This window comes from Megascapheus bottae, chromosome 11 (genome assembly GCF_031878675.1).
Source record: "Megascapheus bottae isolate mThoBot1 chromosome 11, mThoBot2.hap1, whole genome shotgun sequence".
Lineage (NCBI taxonomy): Eukaryota > Metazoa > Chordata > Mammalia > Rodentia > Geomyidae > Megascapheus > Megascapheus bottae.
Window position 1 is genome coordinate 23,779,646 of NC_143519.1, and position 25,567 is coordinate 23,805,212.

General features: G+C 39.7%; 1 protein-coding gene across 4 annotated transcripts in view; it reads right to left on the bottom strand.

Moving 5' to 3' along the window:
* Positions 1-17,704, bottom strand: part of Uchl3 (ubiquitin C-terminal hydrolase L3) — a 51,158-nt gene extending 33,454 nt beyond the window's left edge. For 2 of the 4 annotated variants that reach the window (XM_090342027.1, XM_090342025.1), the window contains exon 1: positions 2,302-2,430. In XM_090342027.1, the coding sequence (XP_090198153.1) occupies positions 2,302-2,376 (75 nt within the window). In that variant the 5' untranslated portion in view covers positions 2,377-2,430. Of the gene's footprint in view, positions 1-2,301; positions 2,431-17,527; positions 17,596-17,637 lie in introns of those variants that run through there. The other 2 variants (XM_090342026.1, XM_090342028.1) reach the window with 2 other exon arrangements.
* Positions 17,705-25,567: the final 7,863 nt, after the last annotated feature.

Here is a 25,567-nt window from a genome sequence, read left to right on the forward strand (position 1 = left end):
CCTGTAGGAGTGTGGTTTAGGATACAATCTTTAAAACGTACAATTGAGGGGCCGGGAGTTTGGTCTAGTGGTAGAGTGCTTGCCTAGCATACAGACTCAGGTTCAATTCCTCAGTACCACATATACAGAAAAAGCCGGAAGTGGTGCTGTGGTTCAAGTGGTAGAGCTCTAGCCTTGAGAAAACCCAAGGACAGTGCTCAAGCCCTGAGTTCAAGCCAGGACTGGCAAAAAAAAAAAGATGTACAACTGAGGACGGACATACAAATGTACAAATAATGGTTTAGCTCAGTAGTAGAGTACTTATTTAACATGATCTTTAATGCTAGCTGGGTTTCATCTCCCGTACCATACACATATATACACATAAAGCACAATCATGCACTTACACACACACACAGGCACAGAAATACTCTCAATATCCATCAAATGGGATTTGGTTGATAAAAGTATGGCATATCTTAATGGAATACTATAAAGTATCATATTCTGACTTAGAAATCTATCCATGATTAAATATGTATTATTCACCAGTATATAGTAATGTGATTATTTACTGTGTTATTTTTGTAATAAAAAAGCAAAAATAACACATTAAGATAATGTAAACTTAAAGTTTTTGTCTTAACTCTTCTACAAATTTCAGAGTAATCACACCCTTAATACTAAAAGTATGTGTTTGGTCTAATACTGGATTATTACTATGAAATTACTAATTTGGGGGCTGGGAATGTGGCTTAGTGGTAGAGTGCTTACCTAGAATGCAGGAAGCACTAGGTTTGATTCCTTAGTACCAGGTAAACAGAAAAAGTCAGAAGTGGCACCGTGGCTCAAGTGTTAAGAGTGCTAGCCTTGAGCAAAAGAATCTCAGAGCCTAGGCCCTGAATTCAAGCTCCAGGACTGGCCGGAAAAAAAAAAAAAGGAAATTATTAACTTTAAATTTCCTTGAATCTGATAAATACCAGATAAAAAGAAGTATCACTAGTTTTATTAAATAATTATACAGAACCTTTATACAAGAGAGCAAAATGATTCAATATTATATATTTTGAAGTGAGGCTAGCTATCTATGATTCAAATGAAAACCAAAAAAAAAAAAAAAAATTCCAGGAATTTCCAGGACTGAGTAAATCTTAACTCTAAATTTCCATGAGCAATGGCGATGGCTCCATTTATTCCTGAAGATTTTCTTAAGCATGAATACATCAAATTACCAATATTTCTTTTCTCTCACAGATTCCACAGACCCACAGACACATAACATCATTGTAGAAAGATTGAAATATGGAAACAGTGATTTTGATACAAAGACTCAAGAATAGCTGACACACCCTATACTTGCCAATTAAACTATAGTTAAGCTTAGGACCAGTCATCCAAATAGAGGCTATTTTGAAAATAACATAATGTAACCCTCTTATCTCCTTAAAATAAGTAAAGATGATTTATTTTTGTAAACATAATGCTTATATATCTTGTATATTAAAAACCTTAAGTGATATTAGTTATTCATATACTTTCTAAACAGATTAAGATGGTTCTAATACTTAAAAAATTTTAAATTATCTCTATAAATATAGATAGGCTGGGAGTTTGGCCTAGCGGTAGAGTGCTTGCCTAGCATGCACAAACACCCGGGTTCCATTCCGCAGTACCACATACTCAGAAAAAAGCCAGAAGTGGTGCTGTGGCTCAAGTGGTAGAGCTCTAGCCTTGAGAAAGTCCAAGGACAGTGCTCAGGCCCTGAGCTCAAGCCCAGGACTGGCAATAAATAAATAAATAAATAAATAAATTCAAGATGATTAAATGTCACATCAAACATAGTTGAGACAACCTTTTTTGTTTGTTTGTTTTCCAGTTTTGAAGTTTGAACTTGTGGGCTCTGTCCCTGAACCTCTCTGCTCAATGCTAGAGCTCCTACCACTTATGCCACAGAACCAATTCTAGCTTTTTCTGAAGTTTCTTGAAGGTAAGAGTCTCCCAGACTCTCTTGCCCAGGCTGGCTTTGAACCAGGATCCTCAAATCTCAGCTTCTTCAGTAGCTAGGATTACAGGCATTAGCCACCAACACATGCCAAACCATTTTTTATGCAAGAAAAAAAATTTTGAGGTTAAAAGTTGAACTTAGGACTTTATTTCCATCTACAGATAAAATTCTAAATATCATTTAACAAAATATTAAAATTTTCTCATTTCTTACACTGCCTGATTGTATGTAGTATCTGCCAGAGCAAAGATTGCATTTTTAATTAAAAAATATGTTATATTTGATGGAAGCTTCACCTCCTCTTATTTAATAGTTACCTTTTCTGTAATAGGGAAGAGAAGTAACACTGCACACACTGGTCTTGGTACCATGCTAAGAAGTTCAGGATCCATCCCGTAAACATCAACAAATTGCCAGTTAGGATGTAGACCTAACTGTTTGAGAAACTAATAAAAGAACAAAAGCAGTAAAATGTTAACAGATAAAAAGAAACCAGTAAGTTATTAACAAGAGAAATGATCAATAAGTATACGGCATGTATCTAATACATAAAAGGTAACATAATACAAGTATTACTGATGTTCAATAGAATTCTGAAAATCAGTATACATCAAAACTGAAGTATGTACAATAAATACACACATACCCTTTGTCAAGGTCATAAAACTTTGGGGAAAGGCAATAAAGCATGTTTAACACAAGAAGGGTGGAAAGAAAGAGCAATTTATATCATGTAACATTTAAAACTTGCAACCTATGAAACAAACCTCATTTTCAAAACCTATTTCTTTGAGCTTATCCTGTTTTCCAAAGCCATCTGAAATTTAAAGATAGCCAACTACTATCTCAATGAACAAAAAGTAATGTAATATGAAACAATCCCCTTATGTGAATTGGTATTGCTTGTGATTGGAAGTAAACAACAGGCCTCTTGACCTCTAGGTGTAGACACTGAAACCTAGTCAATATCATTACACCTATAAAACTACTGCCAGTAGTTTATAAACCCCTAAAGATTCTATTGGAAAATGAAACATGAAATTACAATCTATCATAGTAACAAGTAAAAATGAGAATAGTTTATACTGAAAGAAGTTAGATGACTTTTATGTACCATCACAAATGAGGTTTTTAGATAATAGGCTAAGAAACAGGAATATAGGAGAAACAATGTCATATTAAAAATGCATCCCTGTAACCCTAATGCACTGTTAGTGAGAATGTAAACTGGTCAACTACTCTGGAAAGCAGTTTTGAGATTTTTCCAAAAATTAAACATAGAACTACTCTATGATCCAGCAAAACCAGTCTTGGGCATTTGTCCAAAAGATTACAAATCAAGATATAGTAAAGTCACAGTCACAACCATGTTCCTCACTGTGGCATTATTGATCACAAAGAATGGGATCAGGCCAGATTCCCCTCAAAGACAAATGGATCAAGAAAACATGGTATATATACATGTCATATATACACAATAAAGTATTAATTAAATGGGATTTATATAGAGAGAAGTCAAATGGTGTAATTATTTAGTAAAACTAACTCATGGGTTGGGAATGTGACTTAGTGGTAAAGTGCTTGCCTAGAATGCATGAAGACATGGGTTCCACTCCATACACATACACAGAAAAAAGCTGGAAGTGGTACTGTGGCTCCTGTGGTAAAGTGCTAGTCTTGTGCAAAAGAAGCTTAGGGACAGTGCCCAGGCTGAGTAGAAGCCCCAGGACTAGCAAAACAAAAAAAAAAACTCATAGGGCTGGGTGCCAGTCACTCACGCCTGTAATCCTCACTACTAGGGAGGATCTGAGGATCATAGCCAGCCCAGGCAGGAGAATCTATGAGACTCTACTCCAATTAACCACCCAAAAAGCAAAAAGTGGAACTGTGGCAGAGTGGTAGAGCGAATCTTGAGCAAAAGAGTTCACAGGAAGTGCCCAGGCCCTGAGTTCAAGTCCCAGGATGAGAAAACAAAATCAAAAGCAAGCATACAAAAAACCCTAATTCATAGCCCAACAAAATGAATACCAGGAAACGCACTTAAAAGATGAAAGCCAATGGGAAGACGATAGACAAATGAAAGGAGGGGAATAGCAGTCTTAATATTCATTACATATCCTATGAAACTAAGAAAATTGTGGGGAGAGGTAGAAGGAATGAGGAGAATGATGAAAGGAATGATAATAATCAAGATGCATTTGACTTAAAGCAGCATAAGGAAGTGGAAAAACCTTCCATGCTCCTGGAATTGGCGGGATTAGCATCATGAAAATGGCAATACTGCCTAAAGCTACCTGAAAATTCAATGCAATACCCATCAAAAACCAAACAACATTCTTCAATGATATAGAAGCGATCCAAAATAATAAAATAAATGGAAGAAAGAAGACCCCATACAGCAAAAACAGTCCTTATAAGGCTGGGGGAATATCAATAACAAACTTCAAACTCTATTACAAAGCTGTAGTTTATAGAAAAAAAAAGCTTAAAAAAACCCTCCAAGGGATCACTACTACACTGTTGGTGGGAATGCAAACTCATTCAATCACTATGGAAAGCAGTATGGCAGTTAAAGACTAAACATAGAGCTCCCCTATGACCCAGCAATTCCACTACTTGGCATTTACCCAATCATCCAGAAACAAGGACATACTAAATGCACTAGCACAACAATGTTCATTGCAGCACTATTTACCATAGCAAAGATATGGAACCAACCTAGATGTCTCTCAGTTGATGAGTGGATCAACAAGATGTGGTATTCATACACAATGGAATTCTATGCTGCTGTCAGAAAGAAGGACATTGCCCCATTTGTTAGGAAATGGAAAGACTTAGAAAAAATTATATTAAGTGAAGTAAGCCAGACTCAAAGGAACTTAGGCTCAATGGTTTCCCTCATTTGTCATAATCAGTAGAAACCTTGGGCTCTCCTAGCAGAGATTTGCAATAGAGCAAAACCTTGATACATAAGGCCATATAGTATGATGCTAATTGAAAGGACCTCTAGGATACAGAAACAAAAGCCATATAATGAACGATTGTTGTCCTTAATGTACTATGTTATCTCTCATTTCTTTTGCTGTCCCTTGGTTATCTCATATTGTTATAGTATCTCACTTTGTCATCTGATATATTGGATATATTTGTATTTGATTATTTGAAATTGAATAAGGAAGAAGGGAAAACAAGATGAGGGGTGGGTGTGGGGGAGAGGGAAATGGGGACCGAGACATGTGAAAGGGTATCAATGTATGTGAATTAATGCACCTTCTATCTGGCAAATATCATATAACCCTTCTATTAATTACAATAAAAAATATATGAAAAAAACCTTCCAAAAACAAATCCTCAAAGAAACAACCCCATTAATAAGTGGGCTAAAACTTAGAGACTTCTCTGAAGAGGAAATAAGAAATGTTCAACATCACTAGCCATAAAATAAATGCAAATCAAAACAATACTGAAATTCCATTTCACCCTAGTTAGAATGGCCATTATCAAGAAAACTAACAATAACAGATGCTGGTGGGGATGTGGCCAAAAGGGAACACTACTACACTGTTTGTGAGAATGTAAACTTGTTAAGCCACTCTGGAAAGCAATATGGAGGTTCCTCAAAAGACTAAACATAGAGGTTCCCTATGACCCAGCAATCCCACTCCCGGGCATTTACCCAAATGACTAAAAACCAGCCAGCAATGGATCAATAGCATATATACACACAATGGTATTCTATGCTTCCATCAGAATGATGGCATTGCCCCATTTGTAAGGAAATGCAAAGACTTGGAAAAAATTATATTAAGTGAAATAAGCCAGACCCAAAGAAACATAGGCTACATGGTTTCCTTCATTTGTAATAACTAGAATATGTTTATAAATCTACAAGTTAATACAGTGGATGTTAAAAGACCAATAATTGCATTTGGACATGATTAACTGCAATAACCCTGGATGAAGTGAACTTTTTGTTTCCTCATATTTTAAAAAAATGCACTTTTACAAAAGTTAATTTTAAGCTTCAAAAACACTTAATACATGTTTTTACATAAATTTACAAAACTAAAAGAAAAATCTAAAATGAGTCTTAAAATTATACAGTCCTCCCAAAAAAATTTCCCAAAAACTCACGAATTATCTATTCGTTTAGAAAATCACTCTATACACTTAAGAAAAAACATTTATATCAAGCAGAAAAAAAGACAATCTCCTACATTAGTCTTCTGGCCTTTCTAGTTTAAATTCTGAGTACTAAAGCAACCAAAATATTCTCACAGATTAGCTCACTAATTTACATAATGTCACTAAACATTGGCCATAGGGCTTCATCAAATTAAAAAGCTTCTGAAGAAGGAAGCAAACTATTAATATCAAAGCAGAATTAAATGAATTAAAATCCAAAAAACTATAGAAAGAATCAACAAAACAAGAAGTTGGTTCTTTGAAAAAATTAACAAAATTGACAGACCCTTAGCAAATCTTACCAAAAAAGGGAGCACACCCAAATAAACAAAATCACAGATGAGAATGGTAATATCATGACAGAAATTGCCAAGATCCAGAACATCATGAGGGAATACTTTTCAAACCTTTATGCCAAAAAATTTGAAAATCCAGAAGAAATGGATGAATTTCTAGCCAATATTAACATACCCACACTGAACCAAGAAGACCTAATCCAACTAAACAGACCTATTTCAAGCACTGAAATAGAAATGGCAATAAGAGACCTTCCACCTAAGAAAAGCCCAGGGCCAGATGGATTCACAGCTGAATTCTATAAGGTCTTCAAAGCAGAGCTCACACCAATACTCATCAAGCCCTTCAATGAAATTGAAAACGAAGGCTCTTTGCCAAACTCATTCTATGAAGCCAGTATAACCCTCATCCCCAAATCAGACAGAGATCCATCAAAGAAAGGGAACTATAGACCTATTTCTTTGGTGAATATTGATGCAAAACTTCTCAACAAAATACTGGCCAACCGTCTACAACAACTCATCAAAAAAATTATACACTATGATCAAACAGGATTCATCACAGGGAGGCAAAGCTGGTTCAACGTATGCAAATCAATTAATATAATTCAACACATCAACGGAAGTAAGGACAAAAATCACATGATTGTCTCAATAGATGCAGAAAAGATATTTGACAAGATCCAACACCCCTTTATGCTAAAAGCTCTGGAGAAACTAGGAATCCATGGAACATGGCTGTGTATGACAAACCCACAGCTAGCATTATACTTAATGGCGAAAAGCTAAAGCCATTCCCTCTAAAATCAGGAATGAGACAAGGATGCCCACTCTCTCCACTCATGTTTAACATAGTATTAGAATTCCTAGCCAGAGCAATAGGCAAGAAGCAAGCATAAAGGAGATCCAAATAGGGAAAGAGGAAGTGAAACTTTCCCTCTTTGCAGATAACATGATTCTGTGTTTAAAGAACCCTATAGACTCCACTCCCAAACTCCTTGACCTGATTCAAAACTTTGGCAAGGTAGCAAGGTATAAAATTAACCCTCAAAAATCAACTGCCTTCCTATATGCCACCAGTGAGAGGAATGAGGCAACAATCAGGAAAGCAACTCCTTTTGCTATAGCCTCAAAGAAAATAAAGTACCCAGGAATTATCTTAACTAAGAATGTAAAGGACCTTTTTGAAGAAAACTTAAAAACCCTGAAAAAGGAAATTAAAGCAGAACTGAGGAAATGGAAAAACCTCCCAAGCTCCTGGACTGGAAGAATCAATATCGTGAAAATGACAATCATGCCAAGGGCTATCTACAAATTCAACGCAATACTCACCAATATCTCAGTGTCATTCTTTAAAGAAATAGAAGAGGCAATCCAAAATTTCATATGGAATAATAAAAGACCCCATATAGCAAAAACACTTCTTAGCAGAAAGAACAGTGCAGGAGGAATTTCAATACTAAACTTTAGACTCTATTACAGAGCTACAGTGACCAAAACAGCTTGGTACTGGCACAAGAACAGGCCTGAAGACCAATGGAATAGAACTAAAGACCCAGATATTAAACCACAGACCTATGGCCACCTAATCTTGGATAAGGGAGCCAAAAAAAATAGAATGGAAGAAAGCCTTTTAAACAAGTGTTACTGGCAGAACTGATTAAGCACCTGCAGAAAACTAAAGCTGGATCCTTCTTTGTCACCCTGCACTAGGATTAACTCCAAATGGATCAAAGACCTCAAGGTATAAGCCGATACACTGAAAACTTTACAAGAAGGAATAGGAGATACACTAGGTCCCCTTGGCACAGGTCCAGACTTTCTTAATAAGGACCAAGAATCACAACAAATCAGAGAAAGGCTGGATAAGTGGGACTGCATTAAACTGTAGAGCTTCTGTATGGCAAAGGACATAGCTAGCAAATTAACTAGAAAGCCTACAGAATGAGAGAAGATCTTCACTAATCATACAACAGACAAAGGCCTCATATCTAAAATATATCAACAGCTCAAAAAAATTGAATCACTCCAAAACTAATCCCCAAAAAAACAACCATCCCATTAAGATGGGCCAAAGACTTAAAGAGACTCTTGTCTGAAGAAGAAATAAGAATGGCGTATAGACACATGAAGAAATGCTCGACAACTCTGGCCATAAAAGAAATACAAATCAAAACAACTCTAAGATTCCACCTCACTCCAGTTAGAATGGCCAGGATCAAGAAAACTAATAACAACAGATGCTGGCGGGGATTAGCCAGGAGGGATCACTACTACACTGTTGGGAGCGCAAACTCATTCAATCACTATGGAAAGCACTATGGCAGTTCCTCAAAAGACTAAGCATAGAACTCCCCTATGACCCAGCAATTCCACTACTTGGCATTTACCCAATTGTCCAGAAACAAGGACATTCTAAATCCACTCGCACAATGATGTTCGTTGCAGCACTATTTACCATAGCAAAGATATGGAACCAACCCAGATGCCCCTCAGTTGATGAGTGGATCAACAAGATGTGGTATTCATACACAATGGAATTCTATGCTGCTGTCAGAAAGAACGACATCGCCTCATCTGTAAGGAAATGGAAAGACTTAGAAAAAATAAGAATTTTAAGTGAAGTAAGCCAGACTCAAAGGAACATAGGCTAAATGGTTTCCCTCATTTGTCATAATCAGTGGAAACCTTGGGCTCTTCTAGCAGAGATTTACAATAGAACAAAACCTAGAGACATAAGGCCACATAGTACGACATTAAATGTAAGGATCTCTAGGATACAGAAACAAAAGCCATATAATGAGTGACTGTTGTCCTTAATGTACTATGTTGTCTCTCATCTCATTTGCTTTCCCTTGGTTATCTCATATTATTACAATATTTCACCTAGTTATTTGATATATTTTATATATGCTTAATTGGTTAATTGAAATTGTATAGGGAAGGGGGAAATCAAGGTGAGTGGAGGGAGGGTGGAAGGGAAATGGGGACTATGCCATGAGAAAGGGTATCAATGTTTGTGAAGTAATGCACCTTCTATCTGGTGAATATAATGTAACCCTTCTATTAATTACAATAAACATATATAGAAAAAATAAAAATAAAAAGCTTCTGAACACCAAAAGAAACAATTTCCAGAACCAAAAGAAAAGCTACAAAATGGCAGAAAGTATGCTAGCTATTCACCAGATAAAAGATTAATACCTAGAATATGTAAAGAATTCCAAATATAAATTAGTACAACTACTATGGAAATCAGTATGAGGTTCTTAAAAGAAAAACAAACATGAAACTGAGGATAGGCTGGGAATGTGGCTTAGTGGTAGAGTGCTTGCCTAGCATGCACGAAGCCCTGGGTTAGATTCTTCCGTACCACATACACAGAAAAACTCAGAAGTGGCACTGTGGCTTAAGTGGTAGAGTGCTAGCTGTGAGCAAAAGCATCCCAGGGACAGTGCCCAGACCCTTAGTCCAAACCCCAGGACTGGTGCAAAAAACAAAACAAAACAAAACACCTTGATAGAACTACCATATGATCCTGCTATACAACTCCTGGAAATAGATCCACAGGATGGTTAAGTTAAAGTAAGGTCAACATACCTTCCTGTACATCCAGGTTTATAGCAGCATTGCTCACAGTAGCCAACATGAAATCAGTGCCCATAAACTGACTGATAAAGAAAATGTGGCCCATATACATTAAGGAGAATTATTTACCTATAAAGAATGTCAAAAAAGAGCCAGGCACAGTGGTGCAGGCCTGTAATCCTAGCTACTCAGGAGGCTGAGATCTGAGGATCAGATCATGGCTCAAAGCCAGCCCAGGTACTAAAATCCAAAACTGGAAGTGGCACTGCGGCTCAAGGGACAGGGAGGTAGCTTTGAGCTGAAGAGCTCAAGGACAGCACCCAGAGCCCAGAGTTCAAGTCCCACAACCAACAATAACAACAAAAAAAGAATGTCAGAGAAGAAAAAAACAGAAAGAAATGACTGTTATGAGAGCCCTACACATTCTTTTTTTTTTTTTTTTTTTGCCAGTCCTGGGCTTGAGCTCAGGGCCTGAGCACTGTCCTTGGACTTTCTGAAGGTTAGAGCTCTACCACTTGAGCCTCAGTACCACTTCTAGCTTTTTTCTATGCATGTGGTACCAAGGAATTGAACCCGGGTCCTAGTGCATGCTAGGCAAGCACTCTACCACCAGGCCAAACTCCCGGCCCCATTTTTTTTTTTTTCTTGCCAGTCCTGGGCTTGAGCTCAGGGCCTGAGCACTGTCCTTGGACTTTCTCAAGGCTAGAGCTCTACCACTTGAGCCTCAGCAGCACTTACAGCTTTTTTCTAAGCATTTGGTTTCTGAGGAATCGAACCCTGGTCTTCGTGCATACTAGGCAAGTATGCACTCATTCTACACTACATTACCATACTATGACCCCAACCCCTTTCTGATCTGTAACAGTCTCCTGGAACCATAATCTCTGGCAATTTCAGCAATGCAAAGTGCTAGGATTTATAGGCACAAACTACCAGTAGCCAATCAGAGCAGAGATTTAAAACTCATATCAATACAGCAACTGTATATAGAGATTCCCTTCTTGAACACTCATTTGTTAAACATGTCATTTGAAATATGATGTAAAAATCAATGTTAATAGTGGTTAAAGTGCTTGCCTAGCATGCATGAAGACCCGGGTTCGATTCCTCGGTACCACATACATAGAAAAAAGCCAGAAGTGGTGCTGAGGCTCAAGTGGTAGAGCTCTAGCCTTGAGAAAGTCCAAGGACAGTGCTCAGGCCCTGAGCTCAAGCCCAGGACCAGAAAAAAAAAAAAAAAAAAAAAAAAGAAAGTCCAAGGACCCAACTGCAAACTACAGCACCACAATTTAAATAAATAAATAAGTACTTTCCTCTGGATTAAAAACACAAAACAGAGCTGGGAGTTTGGCCTACTTTGGTAGAGTGTTTGCCTGGCATGCACGAAGACCTGGGTTCGATTCCTCAGTACCACATACATAGAAAAAAAAATGCTGTGGCTAAGTGGTAGAGCCCTAGGCTTGAGAAAGCCCAAAGACAGTGCTCAGGCCCTGAGCTTAAGGCTCAGGACTAGCAAAAAAAAACAAACAAATAAAACAACAACAACAACAAAAATGACAAATCAAAAATCTCTTAATCATCAAATATACCTTTTTTTTTTTTTTTTGGTGGATCATGGGGCTTGAACTCTGACTGGGCTCTGTCCCTGAGCTCTTCAGCTCAAGGCTACCACCCTACCCTTGAGCCAAGCCCCACTTCCCATTTTCTAATTGGAGATAAGAGTCTCAGGTCCTTTTGTGCAGGCTGGTTCTGAACCTTGATCCTCAGATCTCAGCTTCCTGAGTAGCTAGGATTACAGGCATGAGCCATTGCGCCCAGCTCAAATACACCACACTTCTAAGACGAAGGCAAAGATGTTTAATCTATCTGTACCTCTTTCTTAATTTCTCATAATAATTCCTAATTTTATCAAATTGTTATAAGGATTAAATTAGTACATGCAATTTGTCTGAAAAAAAAATTCCAAAAACAAAAAGAGAAAAGATGAGAATGGGTATCATTATTGGTGCTTACTAAATCCCCAAATAAAAGTCATTAAATTTCTTTGCATTTTCTATTCTCTGTTCTGCATAAAACATATTAGAGAATAAAGAACCAATTATACACACAAAAAAATTTGCTCAAAATGAACTACACCTTAGATACTTGCACAGTCTCCTATTAAAAGTACATTATTAGCCGGGTGCCAGTGGCTCATGACTGTAAATCTAGCTATTCAGGAGGCTGAAATCTGAGGAAAACATTTCAAAGTCTACCCAGACAGAAAAGTCTATGAGACCTCTATCTACAACTAACCACCAAAAAACTGGAAATAGTGTCATGGATCAAGTAGCAGAACACTGGCCTTGAGCATCAAAGCTCAGAGTCAGCACCCACACCCAGAGTTCAAGCCCCAGAACCAACAAAAGCAAAAAAAAAAAAAAAAAGGAAGGAAGGAAAGAAAGAAGGAAGGAAGAAAGAAAAGGAAAAGGAAAAGAAAAGAAAAAGAAAAAGGGCCAGGCACTGGTGGCTTATGTCTGTCATCCTAGCTGCTCAGGAGCAGAAAACCAGAAAACCAGAAGTGGTGCTATAGTTCAAGTGGTAGAGTACTACCCTTGAGCTGAAGAGCTCAGGGACAGCACCCTGTCCCAGAGTTCAAGCCTCAGGACTGACCAAAAATAAATAAATAAAAATAAACAAAAGAAAATTTTAATAGTCTCACTATATAATGTAGCCCAACCTGGCCTCAAAACCTCAGCCTCCCATTTGCTAGGATTACAATTAAGAAAAAAAAAATTGAAACTGAAGCATCTAAAAGCATGTTAGACATAAGATACAATCAAATATCAAGTAGCATCTTTTTTCTATTTGTTACCTCCGAAAGAACTTAGATTCTTGTCACTATCCAATCTATTCAGACTTCCATCAAAATATTGTTTTTCCGTTGTTCCTATAACAACCTATAATGATTTACTTACTTTTGTGCTTACTTCCAAATCTCTTCCAATTGGATCAAAAGCATGAAATAATAAATCCATTAAATATCAATGTATAACTGTTCCTGTTCAGACAGTTGGTATTATAAAATAAACATCATTTGGATTTTAATTATGTTCTAAAACCTAAGTGCCAGTGATTGTATAGATTCCCTTCTTGAATACTTTTCTGTTAAACATGACATTTGAAATATGATGTAAAAAATCAATGTTAATAAATTCTTTAATAAAAATAAATAAAAAATTAAACATCATTTGGAAAGTTTGGTTTTTTAGTCTATTGATATTGATATGACCAATTGAATTTCTTGTGCCAGTACTAGGGCTTGAACTGAGGGCTTTGAGCTCTCATCTGGCTTTTTCACTCACGGCTAATATTCTACTCCTTGAGCCATGCCCCCAATTCTGGCTTTTGCTGGTTACTTGGAAATAAAGGTCGACCAGATTTGTCTGCCCTGGCTTTGAAGTGGGATTCTCCAATCTCAACCTCCTAAGTAGCTAAGATTATAGGAGTTAGTTAGATGCCCAGTACATTGATTGGTTTTTGAATGGAAAGTCACCTTTTCAATATGTAAATAAGTTCTTAGTCAGAATATATTATGCCTTTACATCTATGTAGCTACACTGCACCTGATAACATTTTTGAAAAATAGCTTTTTACAGTAGCTTTCCCATATACCAATAACAAATAGAATCAGAAAGCAAATGAGGAAAACAATTTCACTCATAATGGTCCCAAAAAGTAAGGTATAAACTTTACCAATTTATTGTTTTCTTTTTGTTTTGTTGTTGGTTGTGGGGCTGAAACTCTGGGCTTGGGCACTGTCCCTGAGCCTCTCTGTGCTCAAGGATAGCGCTCTTCCACTTGAGCCATAGCATAACATCCAGTTTTTGGGTTTTTTTTGGTGCCAGTCCTGGGCTCGAGCTCAGGGCCTGAGCACCGTCCTTGGACTTTCTCAAGGCTACAGTTCTACCACTTGAGCCTCAGCACCACTTCTGGCTTTTTTCTATGCATGTGGTACCGAGGATTTGAACCCGGGTCTTCGTGCATGCTAGGCAAGCACTCTACCGCTAGGCCAAACTCCCAGCCCATCACATCCAGTTTTTCAGTGGTGAATTAGAAAACTTTTCTGCCTGGGCTGGCTTCAAACCACAGTCTTCAGATCTCAACATTCTGAATAGCTATCATTATAGCTGTGAGCTACCAGCACCTGGCAACCAATTTATTTTTTAATATGTGACTTTGTATCCAGCTCTTCAATGGATAGACTGATATCCAGAATATACAAAGAGCTCCATAGTTAAACAGGAAAAGAATAACCCAATTAGTAAATGGGCTCACGCCTATAATCCTAGCTACTCAGGAGGCTAGGATCTAAGGATCAAGGTTCAAAGCTAGCCCTGGCACAAAAGGACCTGAGACTCTTATCTCCAATTAACCTCTAGAAAATGGGAAGTGGGGCTTGGGTCAAGGATAGGGTGGTAGCCTTGAGCTGAAGAGCTCAGGGACAGTGCCCAGGCTGAGTTCAAGCTCCATGACCCACAAAAAGAAATATGAATGGTTAAAATGTAAAGAAATACTCAATATCTTTAGCCATAAAAGAAATTAAAATAAAACTAGACTAAGATTCCATTTCACCTCACCCAGAAGGCAATCATCATGAAAACAAACCTCAAAGCTAGAGAGGAGGTTAAAAAAAAAATGCAACCTTCATCTGTTATGGGTACAAATGTAAACTACTGTAAACATCTAAAAATAGACCTACCATGTAACTCTGCCATACTACTCTTGGGCATAATAAAGAGAGACTAAATCCAGTATATCAGAAAGACACATTCATGTATCTTCACATGCACGATCATTGCAGCTTAATTCACAATTGCCAAACTGTGGAATCAAAGTATCCAACAACTGACGAATGAATAAAGAAATAAATACCCACACACATTCACACACATGCACACACACACACACACACACACACACACACACACACACACACACCATGGAATATTACTCTTCCACAAAGAAAACTAAAATCACGGGATTTTTCAGGAAAATAGATGCAACCAGAATTTGTCAGGTGGCGCAAAGCTAGGCCAAGCTCAAAAATGCCATATGTAATGTTGTCACTCACTTGTAGAGTGTAGGCCTAAAATTATGTCAGCAAGAGTAATGATAATGAATCAGGATTGTAACCAGAGGATATGTAGGAGGGGGCCATCAGGAAAGGGGAGGAGTTGAAAGAGGTATTTAGAGGCTGTCACACACACATCTTATGACAGTACAGTGACAGGGTGGAGAGAAAGGGGCTAAACAGAAAGGTAATGAGAGTAAATATGTTCAAATAGCACATAGCCTTTGTATAGAAATATCACAATGACGCTCTTACATTGCAAATATACACTCAATTTTTTAATATTGAAATTAGTTTTATCTACAGCAACTCAACTGTTTTCTAAAGCAGTAAATTTACTACAGCACTCAAAAATCATCAGTCACTCAGAAACAAATATAAACAAGGTTATGTCCAAGAGCTACATACAACTACCAAACCCTGATTAAATAAAGTAGACCTAGGTAAATGACAGAAGCATATCCCCTGTATAGATTACAAGAATCAGTATTGTTCAGATACTTTCTCAAAAGTGTATCTAGGCCGGGAGTTTGGCCTAGTGGTTAAAGTGCTTGCCTAGCATGCATGAAGACCTGGGTTCGATTCCTCGGTACCACATACATAGAAAAAAGCCGGAAGTGGTGCTGAGGCTCAAGTAGTAGAGCTCTAGCCTTGAGAAAGTCCAAGGACAGTGCTCAGGCCCTGAGCTCAAGCCCAGGACTGACCAAAAAAAAAAAAAAAAAAAAAAAAAAGTGTATCTATAGATTTTACACAATCATTACCAAAATCACCACAGGACTTCTGGTTTTCAGGTGGTTAGGTAAAGATAAAGAGTCTCTTATACTTGCCTATGGGGGATGGCTTTGAATGGAGATCTGCCTATCTCAGCCTCCTGAGATTACAGGCCTGAGACACCAGCAACTGGTTTACAACAGAACTTTTAACTTAAATTGGCAATCTGATTCATATATTTATAAAGGCACAATAACTGAGTAGCTAGGACTATAGGCAGGAGCCAAGTGACTAAACAATTTTGGAAAACAATCAAGTTGGAATTCATAGTATCTGCCACAGCAAAGACTTACTATACAAACTACAGTAATCAAAACAGTGTGGCACTGATCAAAAAAAGAAAAGACTCATTAATCAATCAACTAGACTGGACAAAGCAAAAGTAGCACCTACAGGAAATGATAAGAAAAGCATAACTAATACGCAACAAAAGCACTTCATTTTAAACTTCACACATTTTTTAGGTTACCAAGGAGATATAAAGTTGGGAAAACAATCGCATATACACTTTTCTTCTAAAGGAAAAGCAAAGGCTAAGGGGTAACAATGTTCAAGAAGTAATGTACCCACTACCTGATAACTGTAACCCCCTGTAGCGTCACTCCAACAATAAAATATTTTTTTTAAAAAAAGCAAAGCCTTCCATTAAGATAGTCTACCTACAATTCTGAAAACCAAAAGCTCATTTATAATTTTATTTTGGCTTTCTGAGACAGGGTTTTGCGATATAACCCAGATCCTCTTGCCACCGCCTACAGAGCGCAGGGTTGACAAACGCTGGGAAAGTATGTTGAAAGAGGCACTGATCTAGATATCCTGTATTCATAAACTGCTGTGTTAAATGGTGACTCAACTACTCAAATGATTTTTTACAAAATGCAAAGGGGGGAGGGAGAGGGACGGGCAGAGGGAGGGGGACAGGGAAAAGGGGAGGAAGAGGGAGAACACCAATTGAAAAATACTGGGATGAGTGCACAAGCCCTACCTACCACCACCACACCCAGCCTCAAAACTTCTTAAAGCACATAAAGAATCTTTTAAGTACATTTAATAAACTATTATCCCTTGCTGTGGAGAAGGACGGTTGAACGTAGAGCGCCTATCCTTTGACTAAAGTAAACTGGTCAATAAACAACTGGCGAGGTACGACGACGACAAGTGGGAGGGGGCGGGGGGCGTGGCGGGGAAGCCTAGGGACCCGGTGGGACAAGAGAAAATGAGATGTCACAGTACAGGCGGTGCCAGAGATGACCCAAGACTGGGTGGGCGAGTTTCCCCAGCTTGGTGGCGGGTGAAGAAGGGGGTTGGCAAATTAGTCACCCGAGACCAAGGAGGATGCTGAGGGAGGCACATGAATGGAATCAGCATGGGCGAAGTCAACCCCGACAGGGAGACACCCAGAACACAAGGGGTGAGGCCGGAGTCCTTCCCTGGAGGCTCAGACCCCGGAGGCCTCGGGGTGGGGAAAGGCTGCCGTGGGGGAGGCGGGTACCGGGCGGGAGCCGGGGCGGGAGCCGGGCGATCTCCGGAGCCAGGTGACCCAGATGGCCTACGGGGGGGCGGACCCGCCCGACCTCCCCCCCGTCCCACCTCCACACACACGCCCGGAGACACGGGCAGGTGGCGGCGATGCCGGCGGGGAAGCAGGCCGAGAAGAGAGGCAAGGGCTGCGGGGTCCCGGCGACGGACATCCCACTCACCTGGTTGGTGACCTGAAACGACACAAGAGAACACGGCTTCAGACTCAATCACGCCGACCCACTCTGCCCCGGACCCCGAACTCGGACCCGAGCCGCGCTCACCTCGGGGTTGGCCTCCAGCGGCAGCCAGCGCTGACCCTCCATGGCCGCTCCGCCCGGCCCCTCGCCGCCTCTGACAGCCGCCGCCGTCGGCGCCGCTTCCGCCCCCGCGCGCCTTGACCCGGGACGGCCCAAACCACCGCCCCGCGGGAGGGGTGCCGCGGGACGGAGGACAGCCCGGCAGGCCTGGCCCTCGGCATCGGGAACCACCACGAGAAGCTCCACGTCTTATGTTCTCCATGAATATACACATGATAGAGAAACAGGGACGGTATCCCTGTTCTGAGATAAAAAACAAAACTCGAAATGCACAGGGCGCTCCCCTCACACTTTGGACTCTCCCAAACCACACCGAGCGCTGGCGTTCTACGCATGCGCCACGTGCTGGCCGGAGACCGCGTGCTTGCTGGCGCTTTCCCTTCGTTGCAGTATCCCAAAGGGTCGCTAGGGGGCGCGGCGCTGAGTCCTCGTCTGCACCTAGGTACCAGGTGGCGCTGGGCATCAAAATGCAACAAGGCCACAGGATGAGTCCTTGGAATTGTGGTGTTCTGCTCTATGATAGGGGGTGTTGACCTTATCTGCTTTTGCAGAGTGGGAAATACATGTATGTATTCGGTTCTGCTTGCCAAAAAACCAACCTTCAAGGCTGGCGAGTCACAATAAAATATGTAGTGGGGAGGGGATGAATTTTGCTGGATTTACAGATAGAGAAGGACACCTAAAGGGAACAGAGTATCTAGAAGGGTTCTGAGAAAAAGTGAATTCCTGAACTGAGCCCTTAATAGATAGACAGTAGCCAGGCCAGCAAGAGAAAGCTCTGCAGAAGGGAAAGTAGGCTGTGGTGATTGAGCCTTGTTACAGGGACATCTCATATAAAATATCTGAGATATACATTGATTCTCTGGGGCAAAAACATAGTAGATGCTCAATAACATTTTTTAACTGTATTTCATTGTCGGGATAATGTATAGAGGGGTTACAGTTACATTCATCAGGTAGTGGGTACGTTATTTCTCGAACCCTGATACCCCTTCTCATGTTTTTGTCCCCCTTTCCTCCCCCATCCCAACAGGTTTTTTTTTATTACAATTTATGTATGTCTCTGCATTAAATGATCTGTATGTCAACAATTTTTAAGCAGGCTTTGTCTGTGTGTGTGTGTGTGTGTGTGTGAGAGAGAGGGGGGGGGGGGAGGGAGAGGGAGAGGGAGAGGGAGAGAGAGTGTCCTGGGGCTTGAACTCTGGGTCTAGGCACTGTCTCTGAGCTCTTCAGCTCAAGGTTACTTCCCTGCCCCTTGAGATGCTTAATAATATTTTTAAAAAAGCAGCTAGAGAAGTAGCTCAGTAGTAGAGCATTTGAGTAGCATTCATGAAGCTCTGGGTTTGATCCCTAGTACCACTAAGAACATTTTTCTTTAGCAATGAACATACATGTTCAAATACATGGAAATATTATTTGCCAAGATAAGAGAAAATTTCAAGGGAAAAATACTGAGAGATTTAAGGAAGTAGCTACCATCGAGATGGAGAGGCAGACACAGATTCAAGAAATACTGCTCTGGGGCCTGGAGTTTGGCCTAGTGGTAGAGTGCTTGCCTAGCATGCACGAAGACCCGCGTTTGATTCCTTGGTACCACATGCATAGAAAAAAGCTGGAAGTGGTGCTGAGGCTCAAGTGGTAGAGCTCTAACCTTCAGAAAGTCCAAGGACAGTGCTCAGTCCCTGAGCTAAAGCCCAAGACTGGCAAAAAAAAAAAAAAAAAGAAAGAAATACTGCTCTAATGAGTTATCCCTTTGATGAGCAAGAGCCATGGGTCATGAGCCCAGAAATGAGATGTAGCTTTGACTACATATTACTATTCTTCATACAGAAGAGAGAATTTAGTGAGGGAGTTAGGAAGTGCAGAAAAGATCACTATGTTGAAGTCTCCTTTCTTAGAGAACTTCCAGCTTTCCCAGCCATGTTCTTCCTTCTACTATTCTTACACTTCATTGATATTTTCCAAGCCATTGACTCCTATTTCTCTCCTTCCTACCTGATGGATTGTTGTTACATTCAACGTTTATGCAAATCTGACAATGTCTGGCTTATAATAGGCAGCTATACTAAGGCATAGTGGCATGCCCAGAGATGAATGGTCTTACTCAAGATCTCTGAGTTTCTACTCTATGATCCCCTCTTTGGCCTAAATAATACTCCACATATCATCCCTAGAACCACAGACAACTCTAGTCCATCAAATCAGAAATAGGCCAAATATCAAGGTACTTTTCACTTGCAACAAACTACTATTACTTGGAACCCTCTTAAAATGACATCATGACTCATGCCTAGCTGAGATCTAAGGATCACTGTTCAGAGCCAGCCCAGGCAGGAAAGTCATTGAAACACTTATCTCCAATAAACTACTCAGAAAAATCCAGAAGGAGCAATGTGGCTTAAGTGGTAGAATACTAGCCTTGAGCACAAAGAAGCTCAAGGCCTGAGTTCAAGCCCCCAAACCAGCAAAAGAATAAAATAAATGGCATTCTTTCGTGCCATGTAATAAATGTGTTATATATGCCTTCCCAAATGTGGTCTGCACTGTCTCTAAAAGTTTGTAAGACCTATCAAGTGCTCTGACTCTTTCCTATTAATATGTATTACAAGATACAAATTACATCTTTCACCATTGAGAGGATATTCTAAATGTCCTGAATCTTGAGCTCAAAAAGATTTTACAAACGTAGCTTGTCTTCCATTTTTATACAGATTAACCTCCAAACTCTGGCATGGATGGCATTCCTACCATACCACAAAGGATAAAAATTCTCAGATTTGAATGTGCATATAAACATCTGTATGAACACCATATGTACCAAATATGCAATGCAGGTTTTTAATAAGTCTGAGGTGGGGCCTAACACTTAGCATCACTGACCTTACAATTTTAAAGTCTCCCTTTATACATATCCTCTGCCATATTACTATGGTATTTTCTCTAGCAGGAGATCCATTTCTGTCCATTATTTGTAGAGTGTGCATTTTTAATTTTCCTCTTACTAAAAATTGATTTGTAATTCCAAAACTGACACCCAATGCACTTTTGCAGTCATGTACAGATATACATAGAGTGGCAAAAAATTTGAGTACCCAAGTAAGGTTTAAAAAGGCAATACCAACTTTTAGTTCCTTATTCATAGTATTCACTTTTTGTTGGGGAATTTACTGATCCAAATAGTACCAGAGCACAGTTTCAGGTCTGCCACTATTCCCAAGTGGGAAAAAAATTAAGGTGTACTATAAAGAAAAAAAATGTATGTTTAAATAAGATTCATGCTGGCATTGAGTTTCATGCAGTAGACCACAGGTCGGTGTCCATATCTACCATTTATCTGTGTGTTTTCAAAGAAGTACACTGAAAGCACGATTATATATTGATCATCTGATGAAAATGATGTGACCAGAAGCTCTACTTACTAAGATTATAGGTATGTACCCACTGTTTTGTCATCGTGTTTAATCGCATAACTTGTTACTCTTTGTTATTCCAAATCACAGGATAATTTTTAAAGACACATTAAAAGGCAATTAAGCATACTAAGTATAGATCCAGAGATATTTATAGCTATGAGTACTCATAACTATGAATTCTGAATAAGTTCATTCATGCTCCCATAAAAATGATTTTAGTCACAACTGGTATTTTGGTAACCATCCCTGGAAGAAGTCAGCAGATGCACTGTATATAATTTTAAGCTGTTAAACTTGGGACAAAACATGTTTAAGACTTGGTCAAACTCAATGGTAGCACACATCTTTTACCCAGCTACTCAGGAGCTGAGGACACACAACACACACACACACACACACACACACACACACACACACACACACACACACACACACACAGAAAGAGCTAAGGAAATTGTCTTTTTTTTCACCATTTGATATAAGTGGGTTATCACAGTTACAGCTATCCCAGGAAGCCTTCCAGGTTCAATCCACCCAGCTGTCCCTAGAGCTAAGAGATCAATCTTGACTCACCGGTAGCCCATTCAAGACATACCTCCTTGAGAAGTCAGTGTATTATCTGACTGCGGGAAAATGTCTCAGTTGTCATTCTGCTGCACACAACCTGTCATCTGCCTTGATTTTATGTTGCACTGCCAAACTGCCATCAGTAAACATAGCCTTCCTGCAGTTAAAAACATTCCAAAGCCTTGTGTAATTTTCCCTCATCAGTCTCCAGTATGAAACAATATAAATTCTCAATTGACTATAAATCAGGAGTATTATTCTTACCTAGCTGTTTCCATAAAACAAGCACTCCCTCTATTGGATCATGTTTTTAAACATCTGGAAGATCCCTCAAGCCAAAGTTTTCTAGTGGTGAAAATGACTAAATCTGCCAGGTGAAACTCCAGAGGTTCTGACATAGCTTGTCCTTTACCTTCTTTTGTTGCTCTCTATAATGTGTAGAGAGGCCTGATTCAGTCCAAAAGCAAAGAATTTTGAGGCCTGTTGGAGCTTTGAAGCCTCTAGGATGCTGGAGCCAAGTTCTCATGCCCGCTCCCAGTTCTGTATCTTTGTCTATGGTACCCATCAATTCCTATCAAACCATAATAATTACAACACACACACACACACACACACACACACACACACACACACACACACACACACACGGAGTACTCATAGTTTTTAAGTCTGCAATCCCAACACAGCATTTATTCAGCAAAAGGCAGTCAGGAGAGTAAGGAGAGATACAGAAATTGAGTGACAAGCCAGGCAAGGTGGCTCATGCCTGTAATCCTAACTACTCAGGAGGCTGAGATCTGAGGATCAAGGTTCAGAGCCAGCCCGGGTACAAAAGGACCTGAGACTCTTATCTCCAATTAACCTCTACAAAATGGGAAGTGGGGCTTGGCTCAAGGGTAGGGTGGTAGCTTTGAGCTGAAGAGCTCTGGGACAGAGCCTAGGCCGAGTTCAAGGCCCATGACCCACAAAAAAAGAAAGAAAGAGGGAGTGACAAAGGTTGAACAAATTTAGCAATGGTATTCCCTGGACACTGTGGAAAATGAATTCTACACCTACTAGGTGTAGATGGGAGGGGAATACTGGGAGAAAGAGAGGAAAGGGGTGACATTGTCCAAAAAGAAATGCACTCTTTACTTATGTAACTCTAACCTCTCTGTACATCACCTTTATAATAACAATACATTTTACAAAAGGCAGTTAGGAAGGCTTCCAACTACACTAGAGAGTTGGGAATCTCACTGGAGATCTCTGAAATTAGTCATAGACTTTAAATTTTAAAACAAGACTGAAGTTTTTCCTGCAGTCTAGATGATGTTGCTTAACATTTCTGAATCTCCGTTTTCTCAGGTTTAAAATAAAAAGACTATGTGGCAGAAAACATGTAGGCTTCTGTAGAAGGACGATAATTAACAGCTAGTATGCAGGATTTACTTTGTTCAGAATCTTCACTGTATGATTTGTACATAATGCCATTTATACTTTAATAGACACCTTGAGCAACAAATACTAATTGACCTATGTTTATAGATAAGAGCATGCTCAGAAAAACCAACTTTACTGAAGTCATCCAGCTTAGTGATGGAAGAGGGACTTAGATTTCAATTGAGGTTAATTTAAAGCACTCACTTTCTTTGTTTCCTAAAGCTACTGTAACAAATCTCTACAAAATCTGTTGTTTAAGACAAAATAGATTGGTTTTCCTATGATCTGAACTGTGGAACTCTGAATTATATCTGACAGCTATGCCTGGGAATGTTGCTCAGTGGTAGAGTGCTTGCCTAGCATGAAGCCTTGGGTTCGATTCCTCAGCACCACATAAAAAGAAGCCAGAAGTGGCACTGTGGCTCAAGTGGTAGAGTGCCGGCCTTGGGCAAAAGAGCTCAGGAATAGCTCCCAGGCTGAGTTCAACCCCCATGACTGATGATGATGATGATGATGATGATGATGATGATGATGATGATGATGATGATAAGAGGGGGGGCTGAAAGGTCTACAGAGTGTTGACAGGGCTATGCCTCTTCTGAAATCAATGGAAGAATCCATTTTTTTCCCCTCTTTCCAGAGTGTAGAACAGCCTTCATTTTTGGTTCTTAGTCCCTTTCTATTTATAAAGCCAACAAAGGTTGCTGAGTCTTTTGTCACATGGCATCGCTTTGACACACTCTTTTGACTCTTGAGTCATCTGTCTTCATACTCCACATTTTAGGACACTTGTCATCAATATTGCTCACACCCAAGTAATCCAGAAACATCTCCTTCCTTTTAAAGTCAGCTGATTAGCAACTCACTTCTGTTTCATGGAACATTAGTCACAGATTCTGTTTGGAAAGCCACTTTCTGTATGTTACCAACAGCGTTTCAACAGTATAGGAAATGTTCAGTAGACATTGTTTTTATTTCACTTGTGTCTTTTCATCTATGTCGCGCCATCTTTACTTCTCTCTCCAATAGGTCACATCTTTCAACCCTGTTGCTGCTAGTGATTTACCAATCTCACAGTACTATCCCTTACAATTATACCAGAAGGGCACAGAATTGAAAGCAATTATATATCAACCTAGATCCAAGGGGTAGGCAAGTGATTGAAGCAGGTCAATCAGTCTTTTCCTGAGAGTTGGGATTGATGAAAAGATTCCTCTTTCTGAATTGCTTCATTCATTGTGGTTGGTTTTAAAGGCTAGATCCGGAAGCACAAGAGGAAAAATGTGAATAGTCAATAGAAGCTGACAATCACCAACTAAAATGAGCAAGAAAATGGGAACTGCACTGAACTGAGTTTGGCCAACAACTTAGTCTAAAAGCTGGTCCTTTACCAGCGAGGAACACTACCCTGCCAACTTACCAGTGCAGCTCTAGATTAGAGAATAAGCACTAAATGCAAGTGGAGTTCTTGACTCTGTCGGTGAGGTAAGTAATTCCTTTCAAGAATATTGTTGAAACAGCTGGCAAACTTTTCGTTTGCCCATTTACTAGGTAACCTTATTCAGTCAACGTTAAATCTGTAGTTACTTAGGGGCAGGTCCTTATTCTTACTCAAGTAGTTAGGGAAAAAAAAAAGTATCCTCACTGGTATATATATATATATATATATTTTTTTTTTTCTTTTGCCAGTCCTCGGGCTTAAACTCAGAGCTTGAGCACTGTCCTTGGTCTTCTTCCTGAAGGTTAGAGCTCTAACACTTTAGCCACAATGCCACTCCTGGCTTTTCAATGTATGTGGTACCAAGGAATCGAATCCGGGTTTTCGTGCATGCTAGGTAAGCACTCTATCATTAGGTCAAACTCCCAGTCCTTTTCTGATATATGTAAAAAACAAACAAAAAAATTTTTTTCTTACTAGTTTGAATAGGACACATCTGAGATGAACAAGAGACAAAAAGACCGGATGAGAAAATATTGCAGCCAGATTGAAGTTTAGGGGTGGGACATGTAGCGAAGGTTAATAAAGTAAATCACAGCGAGGAAAGCGCATTACTTAACTATAGTTCTCACAGACATCTCATTTGAAGGACAAAAAACAAAAAACAAACAAACAAACAAAAACTTAGACCACGGAGGCACCGCGGCCCCGCCGGACAAATGCAGTTACAATCGGTCACAGGTTCGCGCTTGCGCAGACACTGCTCGGCGAGCCCCCAAACTGGAAGAGCCCACATGGCCAGCTGGAGCGGGGGAGGACGGCATCCTCAATTTAATCAGTATGTCCCTTCTTCAGTACACATAAAGTTTTCTTCAGCCTTTCTCCACACAAAACGTTCTTCCTCTTGAGAGTAGACATAAATCAGGTGTAGTTGAGCAAAAGCTGCGTGACA